The sequence below is a fragment of the Apiospora hydei genome (genome assembly GCF_038363865.1).
Source record: "Apiospora hydei strain CBS 114990 chromosome Unknown utg000003l_segment0_segment0, whole genome shotgun sequence".
Taxonomy (NCBI): Eukaryota; Fungi; Ascomycota; class Sordariomycetes; order Amphisphaeriales; family Apiosporaceae; genus Apiospora; species Apiospora hydei.
Genome location: NW_027117362.1, coordinates 494,075 through 518,478, shown reverse-complemented (window position 1 = coordinate 518,478; position 24,404 = coordinate 494,075). Strand labels below are relative to the sequence as shown.

The 24,404-nt window shown below is 44.7% G+C and overlaps 4 protein-coding genes across 4 annotated transcripts; 3 read left to right on the top strand and 1 right to left on the bottom strand.

The window, feature by feature from the left end:
* Positions 1–1,016: 1,016 nt before the first annotated feature.
* PG997_001949 (uncharacterized protein) lies at positions 1,017–3,888 on the top strand (the record flags this gene model as incomplete). The annotated part of the gene is made up of 5 exons (XM_066806264.1): positions 1,017–1,636; positions 1,815–2,052; positions 2,179–2,501; positions 2,649–3,050; positions 3,165–3,888. 5 exons carry the CDS (start codon positions 1,017–1,019, stop codon positions 3,886–3,888), a joined length of 2,307 nt encoding a protein of 768 aa, XP_066673560.1.
* Positions 3,889–4,758: 870 nt separating this feature from the next.
* On the bottom strand, positions 4,759–7,534 carry PG997_001948 (uncharacterized protein; the record flags this gene model as incomplete). Its single annotated transcript, XM_066806263.1, has 3 exons — positions 4,759–6,652; positions 6,697–6,819; positions 7,512–7,534. 3 exons carry the CDS (start codon positions 7,532–7,534, stop codon positions 4,759–4,761), a joined length of 2,040 nt encoding a protein of 679 aa, XP_066673559.1.
* A 223-nt stretch (positions 7,535–7,757) lies between these two features.
* Positions 7,758–10,133, top strand: PG997_001947 (uncharacterized protein; the record flags this gene model as incomplete). Its single annotated transcript, XM_066806262.1, has 3 exons — positions 7,758–7,898; positions 7,955–9,364; positions 9,414–10,133. 3 exons carry the CDS (start codon positions 7,758–7,760, stop codon positions 10,131–10,133), a joined length of 2,271 nt encoding a protein of 756 aa, XP_066673558.1.
* Positions 10,134–19,899: 9,766 nt separating this feature from the next.
* PG997_001946 (uncharacterized protein) lies at positions 19,900–24,225 on the top strand (the record flags this gene model as incomplete). The annotated part of the gene is made up of 3 exons (XM_066806261.1): positions 19,900–19,909; positions 21,280–21,371; positions 21,436–24,225. The coding sequence occupies 3 exons, from the start codon at positions 19,900–19,902 to the stop codon at positions 24,223–24,225; spliced, it is 2,892 nt and encodes a 963-aa protein (XP_066673557.1).
* Positions 24,226–24,404: the final 179 nt, after the last annotated feature.

The following is a 24,404-nucleotide window of genomic DNA, read 5'->3' as shown; positions in this document are numbered from 1 at the left end:
CACACACACACACACACACACCCTATACACAGGATATCTCGTTCGTGCTTGGCGAGCTCCAGCATCCATTCGCATACCAACTGCATGACTGGCCGGCGACAGGGGCGCGTCGTTCCCGTGGAATGGAACTTGGCCTAGAACAGGTTGTCCTGAGGTGTTACTTTGCTTTCATGGTGATGTCATAAGCGACCCTACCTGGTGATTGGCTTCGAGGCACGGCATGGCCTCCGGATATTTAGTGTGGGTGCATGAGGAGAAAACGTAAGAACCCCGAGACTGGACGCACGAACGGTGGCAAGATGATCAGACGAGAGGCACGTTTCCGGAGGAGCGTCCCTTTCGTCTTGTCGGATTGCTTTTCTTTCCCTTTCTTGTCCTCCCTTATTGTGCCGCTGGGCGCTGGGGACCTCAAGCGGGAAGCATGCTGCCGGGTGGAGTGGGTGCTGTTTCGGTGCTAGCCCCTGGCCAGGTAGCAAGTCGCAGGGTCCGGAACTAACATCCGGTGCGATGGGTCGGGGCTTGAGTTGAATTCTTTCCACGCATCCGACCCAGGTATACTCACATTCGTTGTTCACAATGACGATCAACATGGCGGCCGCCAGTGCAATGGACCTATCGCACGCGTTCCGGATTCGTCCAAAAAGGAAACCGCCAAAGACGCCCCCGAGGCTGCCCAGCATACGATCCCCCACCCAGTAATCCAATGACGGCGCCCGCCGTCCCCCAGGCCCTCCATATACTTACCTACCTTGCCTGGCCTGGCCTGGCCTGCTGTAGCCGTACACACAAATATCCCCCCTCCAGCCGCAACAACGACTTTAATGGCACGATTTCTCCATAGAACACGACTGGAGTATATCGCAGGCGGTTTTGATCGCTTCTCCATCGCAACTTAGCCTTGTTCACCCGTAATAACTCCCTCCTAGTCCACCACGCATCGTCATCGTCATCACTACAAACCATTCCGATATTTTTTCTTCTTTTTGCTTCTTATTTTTTCTCCCTTTTTGTTTTGCATGGCTTCATCGACGTTCCGTCGCCTCCTACCCAAAGACCAGGCCAGCTCAGTCCCTAACGAGCCTGCCGAGCCCGTGAAGAAGAGGAAACTGGTGTCTCTCGCCTGCGCCCGCTGCCGCTCCCACAAGACCAAATGCGACGGTCAACGACCCTCGTGCGGCTCCTGCCGGGCCCGCTCCGTCTACTGCACCTATGACGACGACCCGAACACCACCCCGACCGCGAATCTCCGACGCCAGTACCACCACCTGGCCGAGCAGCACCAGAGCTTCCACGAGTTGTTCGAGCTGCTGCGTAGCCGCCCCGAGGACGAGGCCCTCATCATCCTGCAGCGCCTCCGCTCGAGCGGCAACGTCCAGTCCACCCTGCACCACGTCAAGGAAGGCTACCTGCTGGCCGACTCGCGCATGGTCGGCACCGAGGCCAACGACGTGCCCTTTCCGCCCTGCCCCAAGAACCGCGAGGAGGTCATGCTCGGCGTCGACCACTCGAATGCCTACCCCTTCCTGCCGCCCCTCGAGGAGATCCAATCCGCGCTCGGCCACAAGATGCGAAACATTACCGACGCCAACCCCGACCAAGACGACTGGGCCACGGCCGAGGAGATTGAAAACGCAAAGTGATTTGGCCCTTCCACCACCAACGCGAGGATGACGCGACAAAGTGATTTTTCGTGGTTATTCAGTCTTTGGCTGGCTGGCTGGCTTCTTTTTTGTCTTGCCAGCCAGCCGGACGCGCTGAATCGCGAGAAAAACACAGCCAGGGATTTTGTGGACTGACTTTGTGTCCGATTTTAGGCATCTGGATCGCCCCCGTGAGCTACTTGATGACCGATTCTCCCATATCAAAGCCTCCGACTGGACCACCGTCACGGATAGCGACACGATCGTTAGGAACCTTATATCGCTGTACCTGTCCTGGGATCACGCCACCATGCGCCTGTTTGACGAGGGCCTGTTTCTGGATCAGATGTCCGCGGGCAAGAGAGACTACTGTTCGCCCGTGTTTGTGAACGCTCTCCTGGCTGTAGCCACGGTACATTATCCTCGGCCCTTTTCCTTCGTTCTGTCTAGATAGCCACTTATCCAAAGGCTGCTCCGAGCCCCCCGGGAAAAAAATACGGCGGCTAATAATTTCGTGTCGCGAATTACCTTTTTTTAGCTGAACTATTCCTCCATCGATCACAACCTCTGCCAAGACCTTGGTCCCAAATTCTTCGAGGAAGCCCGGCAGCTGTGGGAGTCGGACTCGGAACAACAGCCGCGTTTGTTGTTGGTGTCCACCGCGACGCTGCTCAGCATGTGGTGCTGCTCGAACGGCGACGAGAAGACGGGCGTCGAATTTTCCAACGAATCGATCCGCATTGGCATCGACCTCGGCCTCTTTCGCACGCTGCCCCGCGAACCGACCCTGTGCGACGACTATAGGCGGATCATGATACGGGGCGAGGCTATGGTGGCATGGGGACTATTCAACTGGCATTCGTACGCATCATCATTCCGATTTCGATTCTGATCTCGTTCCCGTTGTCATATTTTCTTTTTGCCACCTTTTGTTCATCTGAAGGATGAGATGATAAATAATCATAATGCGGTATACTTACTGACACAAATGGCCCCCTCCATCCACAGTGTCCACTCCTTCTTCCGCCGCCGCGCCCTCGAGCTGCCGAACCCGCCCTACCACCCGGCCCTCTATGACCCGGAGAACCACGAGTACGGCGAGGTGGTGTGGAACTCGTTCCCGCTCCGCCGCCCGCGCCACCACCTGCACCGCGACCTGACCTCGCGCGCCTTCTCCGAGCTCTGGACCATCATCTGGGAAGGGGCCGAACAACCACACCAACACCAACACTACAGCGCCGCGTCCGCGTCCTCGTCCGCGTCCGTGTCCTCGCCCGAACATACAAACGACGTCAAGGCCCGGTACGACCGGTGTAAGGCGATACAGAAGAGGCTGCTCAACTGGTCGGATCAGCTCCCGCTCGAGCTGGTGCCGGATTCGGAGAGCTTGCCGTCGACGCTGGATTTGCAGTATGGACCCCTAATATTTTTTCTTGGTGTTTCTTTCTCTTTCTCTTTTTTCTGCTGTTTTCTTACCCGTTGGTGCGTTTCTTTACTGACGACGTCGGCTTGTCCCTATAATAGTCAGTTCTTTCACGCCATCATGGTCCAGCTCTTCCGCCCCTTCGCCAACTTCGACTTCCCGGGGCAAGCCAACGCCAAAGCCGTGACGCAAGCCTCGCTCTCGCAGATGCGCCGCATCATCTACACGCAGCGCTACCGGTACGGCGGCCCGCCCTTCAGCTCGACGACGGTCGGGTCGATCCACCTCTTCACGTCGTCGCTCCTAGAAGAATTAGCAAAGTCCGAAGACGTCGACCCGCACGCGCGCTTCTACCTGGTCTTGGCCGCGGAGGAGATGAAGCGGTGCGGCGACGCGTTCCCGTTCATACACAAGGTGCTGCACCAGCTGCTGTCCAAGGCGCGGTCGGACGGGACGCGGCTGCCGACGGATCTGGACGACATGTTTGATGATCTCGAGGCCCGGCTCTCGGGCCATACGCGCCTCGCCATCTTCCCGCAGAAGTACCCCATCGTCTTCCGCATGGGCATCAGCGACCAGGTCGGCGGCGAGACGGACGATATCATCAATGCGACGTACCGGCTGCGGTTGGGGGACAGCAAGACGACGACGACGACGGCGCAGCATCGGCACGAACAGGAGGTGGATGGGATGATGGATGGAGTTGTCGATGGCGTCGTCGATGGGGTGGTCAGCGGTAGCGGCAGCGGCAGTATAAGTAGTAGGGGCAAGGACAAGGGCAAGGGTAAGGGGAAGGGGCGGCGCCAAGGTGGGGGTGGCGAATAGGGCGGGTGATGGGGAAAAGGATGGGAATCTGAGGATGGGTGGGCAAACTGGGTCGGCCATTTCGAAAACCCCATGGTCGCGCCGACGAGGGGCTGGTTGGTGGGATGGCGGGCGATCCCCTTTTACCCTTGGTTTCCCTTTTTGACGTGATTACGAACCAATGAATGATTAGAAGTATGAGCGATCTTTAGAGATTGAATTGAAGCACTTGATCTTTCATGGTCAGCTCTTTTGAATATTTGGCCCAAGACTTTCTTTTGTTCTTCCGCCGCCTACCTTGGAGATTGGAGTATTTTATACATCCAACCAGCAACCATTTAGTGAGACAGCATCCAATCGGGTGATACAAACATCCAATGATCTAACCATCACGTCATCGCTCTACAACCCCTGAGCTCACGCATGACTGGGATATACAAGGTCGTGTACGACACTATTATTTCATTTTGGATCGGCCTTTCTTACTCGATTTAAGTAAAGGCTAGAACTTACGATTCGTAGAAAACGCGACCCTGAGTAAACATAGTACAGAGCGATGATTGGATCATACGGTCATGTTAAACTTGGGAGAAATGATGTACTGCAGCAAAATATTAGGTGAAGACCTAACCAAGATGCCATAAAAAGGGGCAAAACCAGTCGATACGCCTTAATACCAATAACAATAAAACTGAATTCGCCTCAGGAAAATGACAAGCCATAACCACTGTAACCGAAATAACATCATCCCTTTCCCTCCACATTGCTCATAATTAAAGAGCTTCCTCGTCAAGCAAAGAAACCACTGTTCCGCGCATTGCCGTCTGACTGCTTGTTCTGGGTTCTCGTCCACAATCACTGGTGGTTCCTATGCGCCCCCATCAAGATACATTATACCGCATCAGATGAGAGGTTTGCGTCTTGCCCTGGTGACGTCTTGGCGGCCCCATGATCGATCAACATCTGAACCACATCCTTGTATCCGGCTTCTTCCGCCCTCAGGAGCGCAGTTTCGCCGGATTTATTTTTGGCACTATGGTCTGCGCCTAGATCCAGCAATAGCCGTACAACTTCAGGTTGCCCCCAGACTGAAGCTTCCAAAAGAGGGTTATTGCCATCCCAGCCCTTTTGGTTGCAATCAACTCCTCGGTCAAGTAGGGTCTGTGCAATATCTACCCACCCAAATCTTGATGCAAAGATAAGAGGCGTATTGCTGTTGTCATCCAGATGAAAGATACTCTTCGCGTATCTGCTCTTGGCGTTGGAATCTGCACCATGGGCAAGTAGTATCTCTACTACAGACGTATGTCCGAATTGTGATGCTAGAAGGAGCGCCGTTTCGTTATCGAAATCTCGGCTTTCAAGGTCCGCGCCTCTGTTGACGAGTAACTGTACAACGGTTTTGTGTCCCGATGCCGATGCCATAGAGAGCGGAGTCGCACGCTGCTTGTTCCTAAGACTATGATCGGCGCCTCTATCGAGCAATAATCGCGAAATGTTCTCGCGCCCGTCGCTTGATGCGATCATTAGTGGTGTATTCCCGTTGCTGTCTTTGGAGTCAATATTGCACCCGGAAAGGCCGTGATCAAGGAATAGTCTGATGGCTGTTTCGTCCTCATTTTGCGTCATTGAAAACAGAGCCCCAGCAAGTTCTTCCTCTGATTGCGGCTTCCCCGGTCTCAAACTGAAGATGTTCTTCAATACCTCCTCTCCATGGCGCTTATTCGACATTGCGGCACTGATCAACGTTGGGGGTCTGGTTAGTAGTCTGTTGTGTTCAAGAAGGAATGCCTCCACATTGCTGGCACTTGAAACTTTCAACAGGGTTTCAAGAGCTATATTGTGAAGCAAGTCCAGATTATCTCTAAGTTCTTGCACCGTGCGGTATGCGAGGTATGCAGTGGCTGGCACATTCTGGCCGCAGATGAATGACACCGTCTCCTGGAGAAGGTCTGGAATAGTTTTGTTGTAGTCGGTGGAGATCATAGCGTTTGCTTCTGGGCATAAGCCAAAGAGCGCAAAGATCTTGTCATGCTCACGTGTGGCTTCAGTACGAGAGAATCTCTTCAGAAGTGTAAAGAAGTCCCGTTCTCGACTCCACCAGGAATTTCCCCTAGATGGTCCAGGCATAACATCCAGAACTGCTTGGCAATGCGCATCGGTTTCAAAATGCAATAATTTGGGACATACTGCAAGTATTCTGGCAGAGATCGACTTGTGGCCACAATGAACCACCGCAGCTCGGGCATTGGCAACTTCCTGGAGGACCCAGACCCGAAAAAACCAAGGCCTTTCTAATAATAGCTTAAGACCCGTTCGTAAAGTACCTCGAACAACCGGGAACCTGTTTCGGATGCATTCCCAGTTGAGCTGCCATCGGTAATCGGTTGGTGCCCAATTCAATCCCGGCATTCGCTTCTGTAGTTCGGCTAAGGAGTCCATCAGGGCACTGATGGGCTCTGTCAATGAGCCGAGCCAGAATATAACTCGATATGCGTTGCGGTAGATTTTATCCATTTGCTGAACTTGATGGCCACGCTCACGGTCGTTGGCCTGGTCGATGCAGATGGCATCGATCCATAGCATGCGATCCTCGCCCTGGTAACGGATATCATGGAGAAGGGACCATAGGTTATAAGTGACCGAGAACTCCAATCCATCCAGGAAGATGCCATGAAGAGTGCTGGAATCGCCCCAGGTGTAAGAGACAGCTTCGTAGTCAGGAACGAAGTCGGCATCAAAGAATGCCTCAATGAGCTCACACTCAATCACCGGTCCTTGTCGGCTTGGCAATGCCCCTCAGGTGGCAAAGGCTGCTGAGCTTCCGACCAGTCAGGTGCTGCTTTGAGGCGCAGGAGCCGAAGCGCTGGCCGGTCGAGGTTAAGAGGGCTGTACTCGAAGGCATTCGTCTGAGCCATGTATACTTGAATAGGCGTTGGGCTTTGACAGGTGCTATAACTGCGTCAGGTATGCAAGTATGGAGAGGGAAGAGGGGGTGGGTTGGTTGCTTGAGGAACAGGATGCCGCGGGGATGCACCGAATGACACTTGGGCTCCTTAAAACCATTTCAGTCTGCTCCTGACATTGTGCAAAGGGAGCCACCAATGACTGACTGTACCGTTGAAGGATAACATGGCCGTTGGAGTAGGCAGTGACTGCACTCCGATAGGTTCATGTCGCGGGGTTTAGCACACCATCATCAACGACATGCATGTTTTGATAGGCAGCCAGTGCTAATAAGCCTTTGGCCAGACACCAGCAAGACTGGGCATTTGCAATAGATGCCAGCCATGGAGGCTGCAGGCGTGTCTTCATACCCGTCAGCCATCATTTTATTTGATATCGTCCATGTCCTATGTGGAAAAACTGGGATGGTGAGTATACACGCGAGGGATGCATCCTGTTGAGGTATTGATGCTGTGTGCCTAAGGCATGCCATGCTGGACGTAGTGCCCAAGTCGAAAAGCGGGTTTGCTGGGTCAAAGACAGAGCTGCTGCTCGGGAATCACGATAGCCCGGGATCCCGTAATATACAGCCTTCATAGTCGATATGAAGGATTTGATGCATTCAATGTACTGTCAGGTTCAGTCAGTGTTATGTTTTGGCAGCTGTGGTAGACGTCGTCCATGGATGTACGGTGTACCTGAGAGTTAATGTTCGACCCATTGTGGGCCTCTTGTAGGGGACGAGATAACCGATAAGATCCCTGCCGTGCTGGCTAAGCTGTTTTGATGTCACCGCCCACCCCACTAAAAAGTTTCTGGCAGAAAGCTTCCCGCAATTGAGCAAGCCAGAACTTTGCTGCTAATCATGGTGGTTTTGGTCCCGACTTTTCGCAGGAACTCGAGCGCATCTAGTCGCACGCCCAACAGAAACACAATACACAACCATGGGTCCCATCAAGAAGCGCAAGGTCGAGGACGACTTCATCCACACCATCTCCGACAATGACGATATCCCGATCGAGGAAGAGCCCTTGCCTGCTGCCCCGCCGAAGAAGAAGTCCAAGTCCAAGAAGTCCAAGAAGGGCGCAAAGGAAGCCGGCTCCGATGCAGAAGAAGATGAGGGCGGCATCTGGGGCAAAAGGACGATGATGATGGCGCCATGGATTCCGACTTCGAATTCATGGTCGACAACACTGGCGACATCATGGGCGACGAGTTCGAGGGCTGGGGTTTCGACCGTGCCAAGAAGGGCATGAACGAGAGGAAGCAGGTCGACATTGACGACATCATCCGAAGGCGCCGGGAGAAGAAGGAGGCAAAGGAGGGCAAGAAGAAACCGGCGACTGCGGCAGAACCAGAGGAGGAGGCTGAGGAGGCCGATCTCGACATGGAAGACGATGAGGACGGTGTCCTTGCCGACGACGCCTTTGGAATGGGTGCGGACTCCGATGCCGAGAACTCGGAAGGAGGCGTTGCGGACGAAATGGACGAGGACCAAGACGAAGACGAAGACGGCGACGAAGAAGAGCAAGACGACGATGCAGCCTCCGACGATGATTCGGTTGCCACACCCGTCGACCACCCCGACGACAATGGCAGCGATTCCGATGCGACCGAAGCGGAGGAAGATCCCGAAGAGGCTGCTAAGCGGGAGGCTTTCTTCGCGCCCGAAGAAAAGTCAAAGGATAAAAAACAAAAGTCTTCGTTCCAGGGCATGTCTCTGTCGCGTCCTATTTTGCGTGGCCTCACGTCAGTTGGTTTCAACAAACCCACCCCCATTCAAGGCAAGACCATTCCTATTGCCTTGGAGGGTCGCGATGTGGTTGGTGGTGCCGAGACCGGTTCTGGTAAAACAGCTGCCTTCGTTGTCCCGATTCTCGAGCGACTGCTGTACCGTCCCAAGAAGGTACCCACGACAAGAGTGGTGATCATGACGCCTACGCGTGAGTTGGCTATCCAATGTCACTCAGTTGCTACCAAGCTCGCCAGCCACACCGACATCAAGTTCTGTCTGGCAGTGGGTGGTCTCAGTCTCAAGGTCCAGGAGGCTGAGCTGCGTCTCCGCCCGGATGTGGTCATTGCTACGCCCGGTCGATTGATTGATCACATGCGGAACTCGGCCAGCTTCAACGTCGACACTGTGGAGATTCTGATTCTCGATGAGGCCGATCGTATGCTGGAAGATGGTTTCGCCGACGAATTGAACGAAGTCCTCACAACTCTCCCAAAGTCCAGGCAGACCATGTTGTTCTCGGCCACCATGACGTCCTCAGTCGACAGTCTGATTCGCGTGGGTATGAACAAGCCTGTCCGCCTCATGGTGGATGCCCAGAACAAGACGGTGCAGAAGCTGGAGCAGAAGTTCATTCGGTTACGACCCGGTCGCGAAGACAAGCGCATGGGTTATCTTGTGCATGTTTGCAAGACCATGTACACGGAAAAGGTTATTGTTTTCTTCAGGCAAAAGAAGGATGCTCATCGGGCACGCATCATTTTTGGCCTTTTGGGCATGTCGTGTGGTGAGCTTCACGGTAGCATGAACCAGTCTCAGGTAAGCCCTCCAATTCTCATGGGTCACATTACAATATTAACAGTTACAGCGTATGTCGAGTGTGGAAGGTTTCCGTGATGGCAATGTCAACTATCTTCTTGCCACCGATCTTGCTTCTCGAGGTCTTGATATCAAGGGCATTGATACAGTTATCAACTACGAAGCACCCCAAAAGCTTGAGATCTACGTCCATCGTGTTGGTCGTACCGCTCGTGCTGGCCGTTCCGGTGTTGCCGTCACACTGGCCGCCGAGCCCGATCGCAAGGTCGTCAAGGCTGCAGTCAAACAAGGCAAGGCACAAGGAGCCAAGATCGGCAGTCTCGTAATTGAGGCCAGCGACGCCGACAAGTGGCAAGCCCAGATTGACGAGATGGACGACGAGATTGACGCCATCATGCGCGAGGAGAAGGAAGAGAAGCAGATGGCCAACGCCGAGATGCAGATCAAGAAGGGAGAGAACATGATGCAGCACGAAGACGAAATCAAGTCCCGACCCAGGCGAACGTGGTTCGAGTCGCAAGATGACAAGAAGAAGGCCCGTGACGCGGGCCGCGCCGAGCTCAACGGACTCAAGGAGGGGCTGAAGAAGAAGGGCGGCGGCAAGCTGTCCAACAACGACCGGAAGAAGCTGGATGCCAAGTCTATCCGGAGCGACGAGCGGGTGTGGAAGAAGGGAGCTGCCGAGCGGTCGGGCAAGGGCGCCGTTCTCAACTTCAAGAAGGACAAGTCCAAGTCGAAGAAGGGAGGCTCGAGGGTCAAGAAGAGGTAGAGAATGTGTTATTTTAGATGCCGAGATAAACTTGCCAATACCAATGTGTACGATGAACCATTCAATAACTAGATTATAACACTCGAGCTTGGATTAACTTGGTTTACCACCGAGTCGCCTATATCACTGAGTCGCCCACTTTTACTATTTCTTAATATTTTTATATAAGTTAATTTAATTATAATATATTAAATTAATTAAAACTACTCGTTATCGGAATCGCTACTTAATTTTATATCCTTTTTATATATTCGCGCATTATGACCTGTTTCGCCGCAAATGCCACAGCGCCTGCCGCCCGTCGCGCGCCGCTTCGACAAACCCCCATTTTCGCTTTCGCCGGTCGCTGAACGCTTCCCTTTTACCTTCTCGTCCTGCAGCGCTTAAAATTCTTAAATAGTAAGGGCTCTTTTAAGCTAGACTCGCGACTTTTTAATTCTCCGGCGCTTCGAAAGGGCTAAATTAGCCTCTTTTTAAAATACGTATCCGATCTTTTATAAAGGTTATTTTATATACGACTATATATATATTTTTTATTATTTAGTTTATTATATTTAAAATCGGCGTTAAAAAGCTTTTTTTAATAAATAAAGACTCGTTTTTTAATATAAATAAAGTATTTAATCGTTTATTATAAGTTAAATAACGTTTAAAGGTTATAAATACTAGCCGTCCCCGAACGCGACGAGCTAAGTATAAGCGTTTAAAGACGCATATTTAACTTATTAATTACCTCGTTCGGGTTATAAAGTACTAAGCCGGATACGTTAAATTTAAATTTAATATTAATTTTTATAAAAATAGCGAAATATATAGCTTTAAACGCGATAAAAAACTCGAGCTTCGTAATATAATTTATCGAGGCCTTAATAAATAGCTCGATTTCTTTTAAATACGCGCGCTTTAAAGGCGAATAAAGTATTATATCGAAAAGTTAAAGTAAGTGCGATAAATAAAAAGGTATACTAATAGTAATAATATCGTTATATTAGTAATATACTTCGAATTCGGCCGAAATATAGCTTTTATAGCCGTCGAGAATTAAAAGGCGGTAGTGACCCTTCGTTCGCGATTTAATATATTTATCGAAGTGTTTAATTTAATCTAAGCTTATTTTATTATCGGTTTAACTATTAAAAATCGGTTTAATCACTTAATCGCCCGGTAAGTCGTATTCGCGCGACTAGTTCGCGAGGTAATATTAACTTTAAACGATTAAAAACGGCGAAATATATTAGCTTTACGAATTAATGCATTTAATCGCCGTTAACTATTCTCGATTACTAAGCTAAACCGACTTCGCTTTCTTACGCCGATCGGCGCGTATTATAACGAGGGTTAATTTAATTATGCTTATTATAAAGCCGGTCTCGTTAAAATTCTATATATTTTTATTAATAATACCGTATTTAACTTTAATATTTATAATTAGCTTAAACTAACCGGAAATAACGTTTAAATTTTTATAAAAAGCCCTCTAATAATTATACCGACGGTTTATTCGGGTTTTAAAGTCCGGGTTCCGGTTAATAAAGCGCTTAACCTAGTGCTTACCGACGCGTTCGCCGCCGCGCGACGCGGTAAAAGATTAGCTATATCTCCCATAATATTAATATTAAAAAGCTTCCCTTAAATATCTAGATTAATTATATAATTACGAAGCACCTCTTTTTTAATTAAATTTAATTTATATTATAAATTTCGGGTATCGCGTCGTAAAATTCGGCCGTATATTCGGTCGCGTAAAGTTTCGTATAAAACGTCGTACGTAGCGGCAGCGTGCCTTTAACTTAAACGGTTTAAAAGGTTTCGCGTTACTTAAATTATTAAAACAATTCGCTCTTCTTAAAATAAATTAAACATTATAGTTATAAAATTATTACGTATTAAAATTTAATAAAATAGGTCGAGTAGAAAAGTGGGCGACTTAGTAATATAAGCGACTCGGTAATAAACTACGTTAAAGTAAATACGATAAATAAAGAGGTATATTAATAGTAATAATATTATTATTTTAGTAATATACCTCGAATTCGGTTAAAATATAGCTCTCGTGGCCGTCGAGAATTAAGAGGCGGTAACGACCCTCCGTTCGCGACTTAATATATTTATCGAAGTATTTAATTTAATTTAAGCTTGTTTTATTATCGGTTTAATTATTAAAAACAGATTTTATTACTTAATCGCTTAGTAAATCGCATTCGCGCGACTAGTTCACGAGGTAATATTAATTATAAATAATTAAGAACGGCGAAATATATTAACTTTACGAATTAATATATTTAATAGCCGTTGATTATTTTTAATTATTAAATTAAACCGACTTTATTTTCTCACACCGATCGGTGCGTGTTACGACGAGTATTAACCCGATTATATTTATTATAAAGTCGGTTTCGTTAAAATTCTATATATCTTCGTTTAAAATACCGTATTTAGCTTTTATATTCGCGATTAGCGCGTATTAACCGGAAATAATACCTATATTTTTATAAAAAGCTTTTTAATAATTATATCGACGGTTTATTCGGGTCTTAAAGTTTAGGTTCCGATCGATAAAACGCTTAACCTAATGCTTATTAACGCGGTCGCCACTACGCGACGCGGTAAAAAGATTAGCTATATTTATTATAATATTAATATTAAGAGACATTCCTCGGGTATTTAAATTAATTATATAATTACGAAACACCTCTTTTTTAATTAAATTTAATTTATATTATAAATTTCGAGTATCGCGTTATAAAGTTCGGCCGTTTATTCGATCGCGTAAAGTTTTATATAAAACGTTATATATAATAATAACGTACCTTTATATAACGATGCTTAGTAGGGGTTTAATAGAAACCTAGTAGAACGTACGCGGGTTTATATTAATAATACGAGAGAGTATTTAAACGGGTAATAAAATTACACTATCGGTAGAGTAATAAAGTAACTAAGTTTTAAATAAATACTAGGGCGTAATTTACAGTATTATAATAAGTCGTTAAAGTATATACTTTATTAATAAATAAAAATTAATATTTAAATTAATTATTAAATAAGCGAGAGTATTTAAAAAACTATATAAAAGAATGTCCGTTTTATATTTAACCTCGCTCTTTTACTAATGGTCGGCTTATTAACTTATTCGTTGTTTTAAAATAAGCTCTTAAGCCTTAGATTAGAGGTTTATTTATTATTTTAGAATAAGCCCCTAATCCGTTAGTTTACTTAAATTAGTGGCTGTCTTTTCATGATCCGACTAATCCGTCACGTAACTTGTAGCTGGTGCTTGTGGCGGTTCTCCTTGCCTTAAAGTCTCTAGTCCTCCTGGCGGGGTATCGTATTTCCGTGGCTGCCTATGCTTCGTTTTTTGGGCCGTATAAGTAGGTTAGGTCGTAACACTATCCCCTCTCTTTTTAGGCCTTTATTTTTAAAGCGCTAGGTTTTATAAATATCCTTTTTTATTATTTTTTATAAGTTTTTCTTTTTTTTCCCTTATTATAGTTTTTTTATAATATATATTTATTATATTTAGTCGTATTAAAAAGTTTTTTCGTTTTAAATTAAAAAAAATAAAATAACGTTATAACCTTATTACGCTTATCGATAAATTTAATATTAAAATTATACCGTGTTCTTTATATTTATCGCGTAAATAAGCGTGTAAAATAATAAAGGGTACCTCGCGCTATCGCGAGTATGTTCGTTTAAGTTTATCCTGTAATAGTTTAAAAATGTCGGTCTCGGCGGTTTCCCGAATCGTAAATGAATCGAAGCGTCTTCGTACTGCCGAACGGGAGGCCAGCGATTTTTTTCGTTAAGCCAGTAAAGCTCTGAAAAAAGCCCACCGAAACGCCTAAGAAGTTTTTCTTCGCTTAAAGCGGATTCGTATCTAGCGGGAGTCCTTGGTGTCTCGCGGGTCGAAAATAATTACGCGTAGTTTTCGTTTTCTCGACGAGTTAAAAGCTTCGGAACGTATTAAGGCGAACGCGGTAATCGACGTTTATTTTTATAGTGCTTTTAGTGTTATTAATTAGTTTAATACCGATATCGATTTTTCGTTTTTTTAAATTTTTAAAGCTTTTTAAAGGCGTTTTTTAAGTGTTTTTTAAGTTTTTAAGTGTTTTTTTTAAATAGGTAATCTTTTTATTAAACGAAGTATTTCTATCTACGTTCTGTTCGCTTTTTATTAAGTATTCTTTCGATTTCGTACTCGTATTAATTTATTTCGACTTCTAGCCGCGTTTTAAGTTTAATATTTTCTAGTGCTGGTTCGAGTAGAGAGATATAAAATATAAGGTGTATTCTTATAATCTTTAATAACGATAATCGATAGTTAGTTTTTAAAATAACTTTTACGATTTTAAATAGTTTAATCTTTTTAAAGTTTAGTTTCTCGTTTAGTTATTTAGTTTTAATGTTTCGTTATAAGAGGTAAACTTTTTCTCTTTTTTTAAGGTTAGTTCTTTTAATTTTGTTTTATCGGCGTGTTTTTTTATTCGTTTTTAGAGAAAGGTAAGGTTTTCCTGTAACGATGTTTATAATTTTTTTAGTTTTTTAACTTAAATAGTCGCTATCGGTGTTAATTTTTTTTCTAGGGGGTTTTTCGTAATGTTAAAATCGAACCCGTAATTTACTTTAAATAGTAATATACGCGTTGTTTCGTTATCCGCGTTGTTATATACGAATTATATTATTAGTAATAATCGTACTTAATTATCTTATTCGTAATTAACGTAACATCGGAGGTATTATTTTAATATTTAATTTATTCGTTCGGTTTAGCTATTTATTTACGGATAATAAGCTGTAAATAGCTTATATTTAATACTAAGTTATATTATAAATAACTTTTAAAACTTAAATATAAGTAGCTTATTTTTATTTAAAATAATAGTTTCCGGTAGCCTATGCTGGCTAGTAATTATCCTAAGGAAGGTGTACGCTAAGTCCTCGGCGATGCTAGCTTTCTTATATAGTAAAAAGTAGGTATACTTTATAAGCTTATTTATAATAACTAGAATATTATTATATATAACTTTAGTTAATAATTCTTTTAATAGTGGTAGCTTAATAATTTAATCTAGGGCGATGGTTTTCTAAGCCCTGTTAAGTGGTGAGATTAGTTATAGTTCTTCGTAGGGTCGATGTTTAATTACTTTAGCTTTATTATAGAGGTCGTATTCTTTTATAGTTTTAACGACTTAGTTTTTAAGATTCTCGTAATTATATAGTTTAGTAATTCGTTTTTAGGTTTTATAAATTCTTTAATAACCGTGTGCGGGTATTCGTAGAATTCCTTAATAAATTTTTACCTGTATTATTTTAAAATATATAGCTTACCGTGATAGTATACCAAGCCGTTTTTTAAGCCGGCTTTTAGTGGTATAAGCTGTGTGGTGTCTATTTATTCGTAGTACGTCCGGAATCTTGCGATTTATTTATCGTCGTGTATTATATTACTGGTCGTATTAATTTATCGGGATAATATAAGGTTACTATTTTAGTTTTATATAAAAATAGTTCGGGTTTCGGCTAAAACTTTTTCTTAGTGGTTTAATCGACGGCTAAGCGCGTTAGCTCGTCCGTTTTCGTTACCTTTCCGGTAAATAATAGTAAAATTAAATTTCGATAAGAACTCCGCCTATTATACTTATTATTTATTTAGTTTTTTACTAGTAGTAAACGATATAAGGTTTTTATAGTCTATGTAAACCTTTATTAGTACTTTTATTCCGTTTAAATAGTGCCTCTATTTTTTAAAAGCTTTAATAATAGCCATTAACTCTTTATTATAAATCTAATAATTAAGTTCTAGTCTATTCAGTTTTTTCGAAAAAAATACTACTAGGTATAACTTCCCGTTGTCGTTTCGTTAGCTAAGTTGCCCTCTGATCGTATAATTCAATGCGTCGGTTTTAACTTCGAATAGTTTAGTAGGGTTTATTATGCGAAGCACCGGTTCGTTGGCGATTCTCTTTTTAAAATTTTAAAAGGCCGATTCTTCTATTTTCGTCCATCGAAATAGTTCGTCTTTCCGGGTTAAGTTCGTTAGGGGTATCGCTATTTTATTAAACCTAAGGATAAAAATCCTGTAATAATTAGCTAGTTTAAAGAACGATCGGATTTTTATAGCGTTTATAAGCGTAGGTTACTCTTTAACTATTAATATCTTAAAAAATTCTATTCGAATTTCTCTTAAGGATACCACGTATTCTACGAAAGTAATTAATTATTTATGGAACTCGTTTTTTTTAAAGTTAATTAGTAAGTTAGTGTTTTATAGTTTTTAAAATATTAATTTTACGTGCTCCTTATACTGCTCCTCGTTTTTTAAATAAATAAAGATATTATCGAAGTAAATAATAACGAACTTATCGATATATTTTTATAGTATATAATTAATTATATTTTAAAAGCTAGTTAAAGTATTAATTAAGTTAAAAAGCATGATAAGATATTTAAAGTGCCCGTATTTAATTCTAAAGGTAGTTTTCCATTCTTTTTTTCTTTAATCCGGATAAGTCTATAAGTATTTAATAGGTTTAAAGCCGTAAAGATCTTAGCTTAGTATAGCTTATTTCGTAGGTCGCTGATTAAAGGTAAGGGGTATCGGTTCTTAATAGTAATATCGTTAAGTTTTCGATAATCGATATATATTTACTATTTAAGTTTCCCGTCTTTATTTTTTTTAGTACGAAAAGTATAGGGTATTCTATTAACGACGTGAATAATCGTACGTATCCTTTAGCGAGGTTTTTTTTAATGTAATCCTTTAAGGCTTATTTATGTTCTTAGTTTAATCGATATATCGGTATAAAATAAGGTTTCTTCCCTTCTTTAAAGGGTATCTCGTGATCTTATTATGTGTGTTTTAATAGTCTTATTTTTAGTTCTTTATTAAACAGGTCGCTAAATTCCTTATAATTATTCGATATTTATATAGTAACGTTTAGCTTTAATTTTTTAGCTATAATATAAGCTTTAAATATTATTAGTTTACTTAAAGGTTCTTTTTATAAACGCTGTTTAAAGGCTAAGCTTTTTCTTAGTGTATTTTATTAAAAACGGCTAGTTTTTTTAGTTAATTCTAAGATTATTTACCCGTAATTAAGGTATTTTTAAAATTATATTATACCTTAATATTTTCGTAATATTATACGTGATTTATTTATATCGTTATCCGATAGTAATAAGAAGGTTCGCGATTTCTTTCCGTATTTCTCTACCTTCGTACGTTATAAGTCTTTTATCGACGGTCCTAAGTCGGTATGAGGCGTCTTTTTTTGCTATTTTAATTTTAAGCTGTTAACGATTCTTAGTAAAATATAGTTTCTTTACGCTTCGCTATTAAGTAGCGCGTTAACGTAGGCTTTTTTATGTTTATTATTAATATAATATACTCGTAAATATTTTAATTATTCGTCGTGTGGTATAGGGACCTATTTTATCCCGCTTAATATCGTTTTTTTATAATCGGCGGCTTTTATTTTCCGACTATTACTTTCTGCGACCGAGGTTTCTTTTTATACCTCTTTGTCGGCGTAAAATCGCTTATTAGTTAAAAGTAAGCGTAGGTATAAGTGTATAATTTAATGGTAACGACGTTTTATAGTGTCGTTTTATAGTTTATAGGTTAGTTTTTTTAAGTCCTACGAATCGTAGCTAATAAATAAGTTTAGTAATATTATTATCTTAATACTATTAAATTATAGGAGTATTATTATCCGTTAATAAGCGATTAGTTTATTTTACGATCCTAATGGTCTCTTTTTTCGTTGTTAAAAAGAATCGCTGTCGCAGGGCGCTGCTAGCCGATGGTGGCGCGTCGTAGGTCTCATAGCGGATTACTTCCGGTGACCTTAATCTTATCGTTAGCTATATTTCGGGCGTCGTATTTCTATATATTTATTATAATGCCGTGGTTTTATCGTAGGCGTATATTATATACTAGGGTTAATTATATTAATTCTATAGTCGTTTCTTTAAGTGGCATTCCTTGGGCCACTTAGGGTTTTTTTTACTAGTAAATAAGCTTTCCGAGGGTTAAATATAAACGTCTTAACTTTCCCGATTAAGTAGTTTAAATATAAACATATAATAAGTATTCGCTTAATTTATCGAGGAAACTACTCGTTTATAAGTTTCTTTTAAAATGCTTTATATATTCGTTGTGTATATACGAAATTTAAAAGAACGTAAAATATATATTATTAGCGGGCGGGACCCGCGGGTTATTTTTAACGGTATAGTTAACGTAGATTCCTTTTTCGAATCCCTTCGTAATAAGCTATTATCGTTTTGCTTTAGATTCTAGGCAAGGTATACCGGGAATAGCGATCTATTTATCGACGTCGAGGTCCCGGTATTTAAATAATTCGGTTGCAAGGTTGCTTAAGGTTATCTTAATAAATTATTCCGGGTCGTTTATTAATTCCTCGGTATCGCTAATATTTAAACCGGAGTCGCTAAGGTTTATTTCGTGCGTTCGGCGCGTTATAGCCATAGTTCTATACTTTTTGTTTCCTTTTCGTAGTTTTTTAAAGAACTATCCGGTCCCTTTTTATTTATTAAATAAATAGTGCAGCCATTATCGTAATAAGCTGTCTAAGAAAGATTACTATATAGCGCTTTCTCGTTACCCTTAATAATTACTGTGGCCGGTTTTTTTTTAATAGCGTTAACATATCGTTCTTCGGGTATTAGTTTAAATATCTTTTTATTTCGATAGTTCTTAACGTAATATCCTTTTTTTAATAATTATAATAGGTAACGTTCTGTTTTTTATTATTCTTATTATACTAGGTTACGTCGAGGTTTATAGGTCCGTTATAATAATTAAAAAAGGTTTTCTTTAATGTTTATCGTTAGATAAGTCGCCTATTATTAGCCTTTAGTTTATTATTATTAGTTTAGAATTCTTAGTATTTTCGTTGTTCGAATCGTCGTTCGTATAGTCGATTATTAATTTTAATAATCCTTTCGACGTAGTTATCGAAGTTATTCGGTTTATTTTCCCGGCTTATTTTATCCTTTACTTCTTCTCGCAGCCCGGCGTAGAAAAGTGTTATTAAAGCGTTATTATCGTTCTATTCCGTTCTGGAAAAGATTTATTTAAACTTAGCGGCGTATTAAAATACCGATCCTTTTTATTTAAGCTGTATAAGCATTCGCTCTGCAGTCCGGATTTCATCGGGATTTTTAAAAATAGCCTTTAGCTTTTTCTCAAACCCGGCATAGCTACGGAAAAGTCTCTTAGTATCGTTTTTTTAATTATTTTTATCGGGGTTATTAAGGTAGTCGCGTATAATAGGTTCGAACTATATAAATGCGTCTCTTTTAAAGAATCCTGCGGCGTAAAGGACTTTATTTTATTCGGTAGTAATAGCGTGGGCGTAAAAGCGTAGATAGGCCTTAACCTGCGTAAAGAAACCTTAAACGTTTCTTTCTTTATTATCGTAAATCTGCGAGGGCGTAAGCTTAAACTTACCGTGTCCGGAGGTTAAGGTAAGTATAATAGTAATTTATTCGATAAGCTAGGTATTCTCGTTCTTTACTTATTTAAATTATACCTGTAAATATCGGATTATTACGAGGACGTCGGGTCCTCTCGTAGGGTTATTAACGGCGCTCTCGGCTAAGGTTTAAAGTGTTATAATATCGAATATTACTCTAAGTTTAAATAGTAATTCGTAAAAATAAGAGTAATTAAAATATAACGATACTTAATAGGGGTTTAATAGAAACTTAGTAGAATATACGCGGGTTTATATTAATAATGCGAGAGAGTATTTAAATAGGTGATAAAATTACATTATTAGTAAAGTAATAAAGTAACTAAGTTTTAAATAAGTATTAAGGCGTAATTTATAATATTATAATAAATCGTTAAGGTATATACTTTATTAATAAGTAAAGATTAATACTTAAATTAATTATTAAATAAACGAAAATATTTAAAAAACTATATAAAGGAATATCCGTTTTATATTTAACCTCGCTCTTTTATTAATAATCGGCTCGTTAACTTATTCGTTATCTTAAAATAAGCTTTTAAACCTTAAATTAAAGGTTTATTTATTATTTTAAAATAAGCCCCTAATTCGTTAATTTACTTAAATTAGTAGCTATCCCTTTATAATCCGATTAATTCGTCACGTGACTTGTGGCTAGTGCTTGTGGCGGTTCTCCTTGCCCTAGAGTCTCCAGTCCTCTTGGCGGGGTATCGTATTTCCGTGGCTGCCTATGTTTCGTTTTTTAGCCGCATAAGTAAGTTAAGTCGTAACACTTTAACTTAAACAATTTAAAGGGTTTCGCGTTACTTAAATTACTAAAACAATTCGCTCTTTTTAAAATAGATTAAGTATTATAATTATAAAGTTATTACGTGTTAAAGTTTAATAAAATAGGTCGAGTAGAAAAGTGGGCGACTCTATGATATGGGCGACTCGGTGGTAAACCACGTTACCGGTATTGACACAAATAATTTATCTACGAATACGACACTGCAATATGCACAAGATCGGCCGATGATCTGCCTGACAGCCTGCAGGATTTCGGATGACACAGGGCGGCTCGATTGAAACGGTTTCCCTTTCCAGGCCTGGACCGCTTGGCGCTGCCAATTGCTGCAGATCCGCTTTGGTTTTCCCCATTGCACATTTCCTCGCCAGAACAGCATGGCGGGGATCGGGCTTGGTGCTGATGTCACAACCGTAGACCTTGCTTATTCTGCTTTGCCCGACAGAGATCTAGCTATTGCATGCAGGCTTTCCCCTCCACCAAATAGCTTCACTGTTTCCAACAATAGATTGTCGCAGCTCCAGGCTCCTTTATTCTTCGGAGAATTTTCTATGCCACTGAAACGAGTATTCCTGTCTTGCCAGTCTATTGATTGCGTCTTGGCTTCAGAGGAGGTCTTGCGAAAGCTTAATTTTATTCTAGCACGTTAGTCACACGACCAGACCGAAGTCTGTAGCCACAAGGCAGCACCACGATTCCGACAATCCGACCAGCACACGCAAGCCTTTCACTTCGATCATTCCTCACTGCCACGACAAGTCCGCTATATCAAGCATACCTGTCTTTCCGAAACCTGGCATCGAGCCCATCGCATCGCACTGCCGCATCGCCACCCTGGCTCCCCCTCCACCCCCAGGCCTCCGCCGCTTCCTCCTCCCACCCCAGCCTCCTCGCGCGAGGAACCGGACACCGACCTCGTCGCTCTTCCGCGCCCTCTTCCCGCAGTCGGTCCGCGAGCGCTACCGCGAGCGCCTGATCGGGTTCCGCCTCGACACCCTCCCCCGGCTTCAAGCACCGCGTCCAGCACCGCGTCTACCGCTTCCTCCTCGAGCGCCAGCGGCGCAGGCGAGACCAGTCGCGCCTGTTGGACCGCGCGCGGCGGCTGCTTCTGGGTCCCAGGCCGCCGAGGCCGTCGGTTGCCAAGTACCTAAAGAACCGGCATGCGCTGCAGCAGCGACTGACATCCGACCCGAGCACGAGTACTGGCAGCGGTAGTAGTAAACCGAAAACGACAAGCGACCGCGAACGAGGCGTCGAGCGAAAAGAAGGCCGGAACGACGGACGCGATAAGAATAACGACGGCAACACCATGTCGTCCTACATATCCAGCTATGGCTCGGCATTCGGCATAGGCAGCGGTGGAGCAGGAGCAGGGGCAGGTGATGAGGCCAGCCAGCGAGGCTCCAGGCGCAAGAGGCTTCAGGCTGCGGCCGGCAGGGTGTATAGCGCTGGTGCGGCGGCTATGAACGAAATAAAAGAGTCGTACAACCAGACGCGGCTCGACCAGATTGATACGCCCGAGACGGCCAAGATCACGATCCCGGGCTCTTTCCCCGATGTGAAAATCATGTCGAAGGGCAACGAGCAGCTCGTGCTTTTCCCGTCATATGCGAAGCGACACGTCAAGGGAAGTGGTCTGCAGTTCGACGGCCCTGGTGGTCCTCCGGGAACGTCGGCCGTTCCAGTTGACGAAGAGGACTTCTGGCGGCAAGAGTGGGCAAAGCACGAGGACGAGCGGGCTATTGTGGACGTGGATGTTCGCGGTTGGCTGTATAACCCGCACAAGGCACCTATGTCGCGACGGAACCGACTGATGATTGGTCTGGCGCGTCAACTTAGCGGTATTCCTGCGCCGACGCCACGGCAGTCGCAAGCAGCAGACGCGTCGCTAGCATCCAGTCACCAGCAGCGCGAAGACGAGCGGGAACAGGCGCGGATTGCCCAGGAAGCACAGAAGATTGAGCGGAGGGGACAGGGCGAGAAGGCAGTGGCGCAAAAGGGCGGCTACAGCGAGGAGCCTAGGGATACGGACTCGGAAGATGACGGGGACGGCCGCCACCATCTACGCTCGACGCCTGTCACTGCCCCTGATTCGCCAATCATGGGTGCTCGAAGAAGTAACACCGGCGCCGATCTCAACGATACAGAACTGGCGGTCGCCAATGCGAATCTGATGGCTCGCTTGGGTCCGTTCTTGACCACCCCGCTACCTGATATGCCCATCACCGTTTTCTTCTACAATGACGTGACATCACAGTCACGGACAGTGATGACGAGCGACTCTGGGCACTTTGTGCTACGAGCGGCTTTAGAATTTGTCCCAACGCACGTACGCATCTTGGCCGACGAGGACCTTCACTGTGAAGAGCCGGTAACAATCATCGAGCCGAAAGGTATCAGCTTGATTAGCGACATCGACGACACCATCAAACACTCCAGCATCCTCTCCGGCACGAAAGAGATCTTCCGAAACACGTTCGTACGTGACCTCAAAGACTTGACGGTACCGGGCGTGAAGGAATGGTATAATGACTTACACGACCTTGGCGTTCGCATCCATTACTGTTCCAACAGTCCGTGGCAGCTGTTCCCCGTCATTGCGAGCTACTTCAAGCAGGCGGGCCTGCCTCCGGGATCGATTCATCTGAAGCAGTACAGCGGCATGCTCCAGGGCATCTTCGAGCCCGTGGCCGAGCGGAAGAAGGGCACGCTCGAGAAGATCCTCAACGATTTCCCAGACCGGAAGTTCCTGTTGGTCGGAGACAGCGGAGAGGCCGACCTCGAGGTGTACGCGGACGTGGCCGAGACCTATCCCGGTCGCATCATCGGCGTCTTCATCCGCGATGTCACCACGCCGGAGCAGTCGGGCTACTTCGACTCGGCCCTGAACCATGCCGGTCAACGCAGGACACTCGCCCACAAGACTTCGCGGTTGAGGAGACGATCTACTGATGAAGAGCCGTCGTCGCCACGGCCGGTGCTGCCTCCAAGAAACACGACGGAGCCGATGCCGCCGCAAGGCCCGGTCATGGGTGACCTGATTGACCTCTCTGACGAGCCTGCGCAGTTGAGCTCGAGTGAAACACGGCAGCTTGCCAACCTCAACTTGGGGAGCAAGAAGCCGCCGCCCCCGAGGCCCGCGAAGCCCACGTCCCTCAAGAGCTCTCCGGCCACCCCCACACCTCCTCAGACCACGTCGAAGCCATCGTCGCTCAGTGGCAAGTCGGGAAACCATCCCTTAGCCCAGATGCACAATTCTTCCCAGCAAAGCCAGAGTTCAGACCTATCGCGCAAGACCAGCAGCAACAACAACGACCGCCGGCCCTCTGGGACTTCCACAACGTCGGCTTCTTCGAGGGGCCCCGCGCCTCCGCCTCCGCCACCTCGTCGCCGCGGTGGCACGCCGACGGCCAGCACGCTCTCGCTGAGCCCGAATCTCATGTCGGCCAAGCGGCGGGGCACAGGCAATTCGGACGTGGATAACAACATGGAGAATCTGCCGGCGCCTTCGTCATCCTTCTACAACCCATCCTACTACGGCAGCAATAACAACTACAACGCGCGAAGCCCGTCGGGTCGATCTTCGGGAGCTAGCAGCCCGTCGTCGATCGAGCCAGTGAACAAGAAGCTGGAGCTCTGGCGGCGGCGGCTGGAGAGGGCGCAGGAGAGGCTCGAGAGGGAGGGGGTCGCGCTGTATACGTGGCGGCGGGGCGAGGATGTGATTCGGGAGGCGGATGGGCTGGTGCGGGGGGCGATGCGGGAGATGGGGATTGAGGTGGGGAAGGGGAGAAGGGGAATTTGAATAAGAAGGCGCATGGGGGTTAAGGGTTGCGGTGCGCTTACAGCGACGGCACGGGATTACTTAGAGAATTTTGAAAGGAGAGGGATAAGAGGATGGGAGAGGAACGGAAAGGGGCGAGATTGTGAGACAGAGAGCGAGATGGGAGCCGTATCAAGGGGGTGGTGTTTATCGGTTCCCGA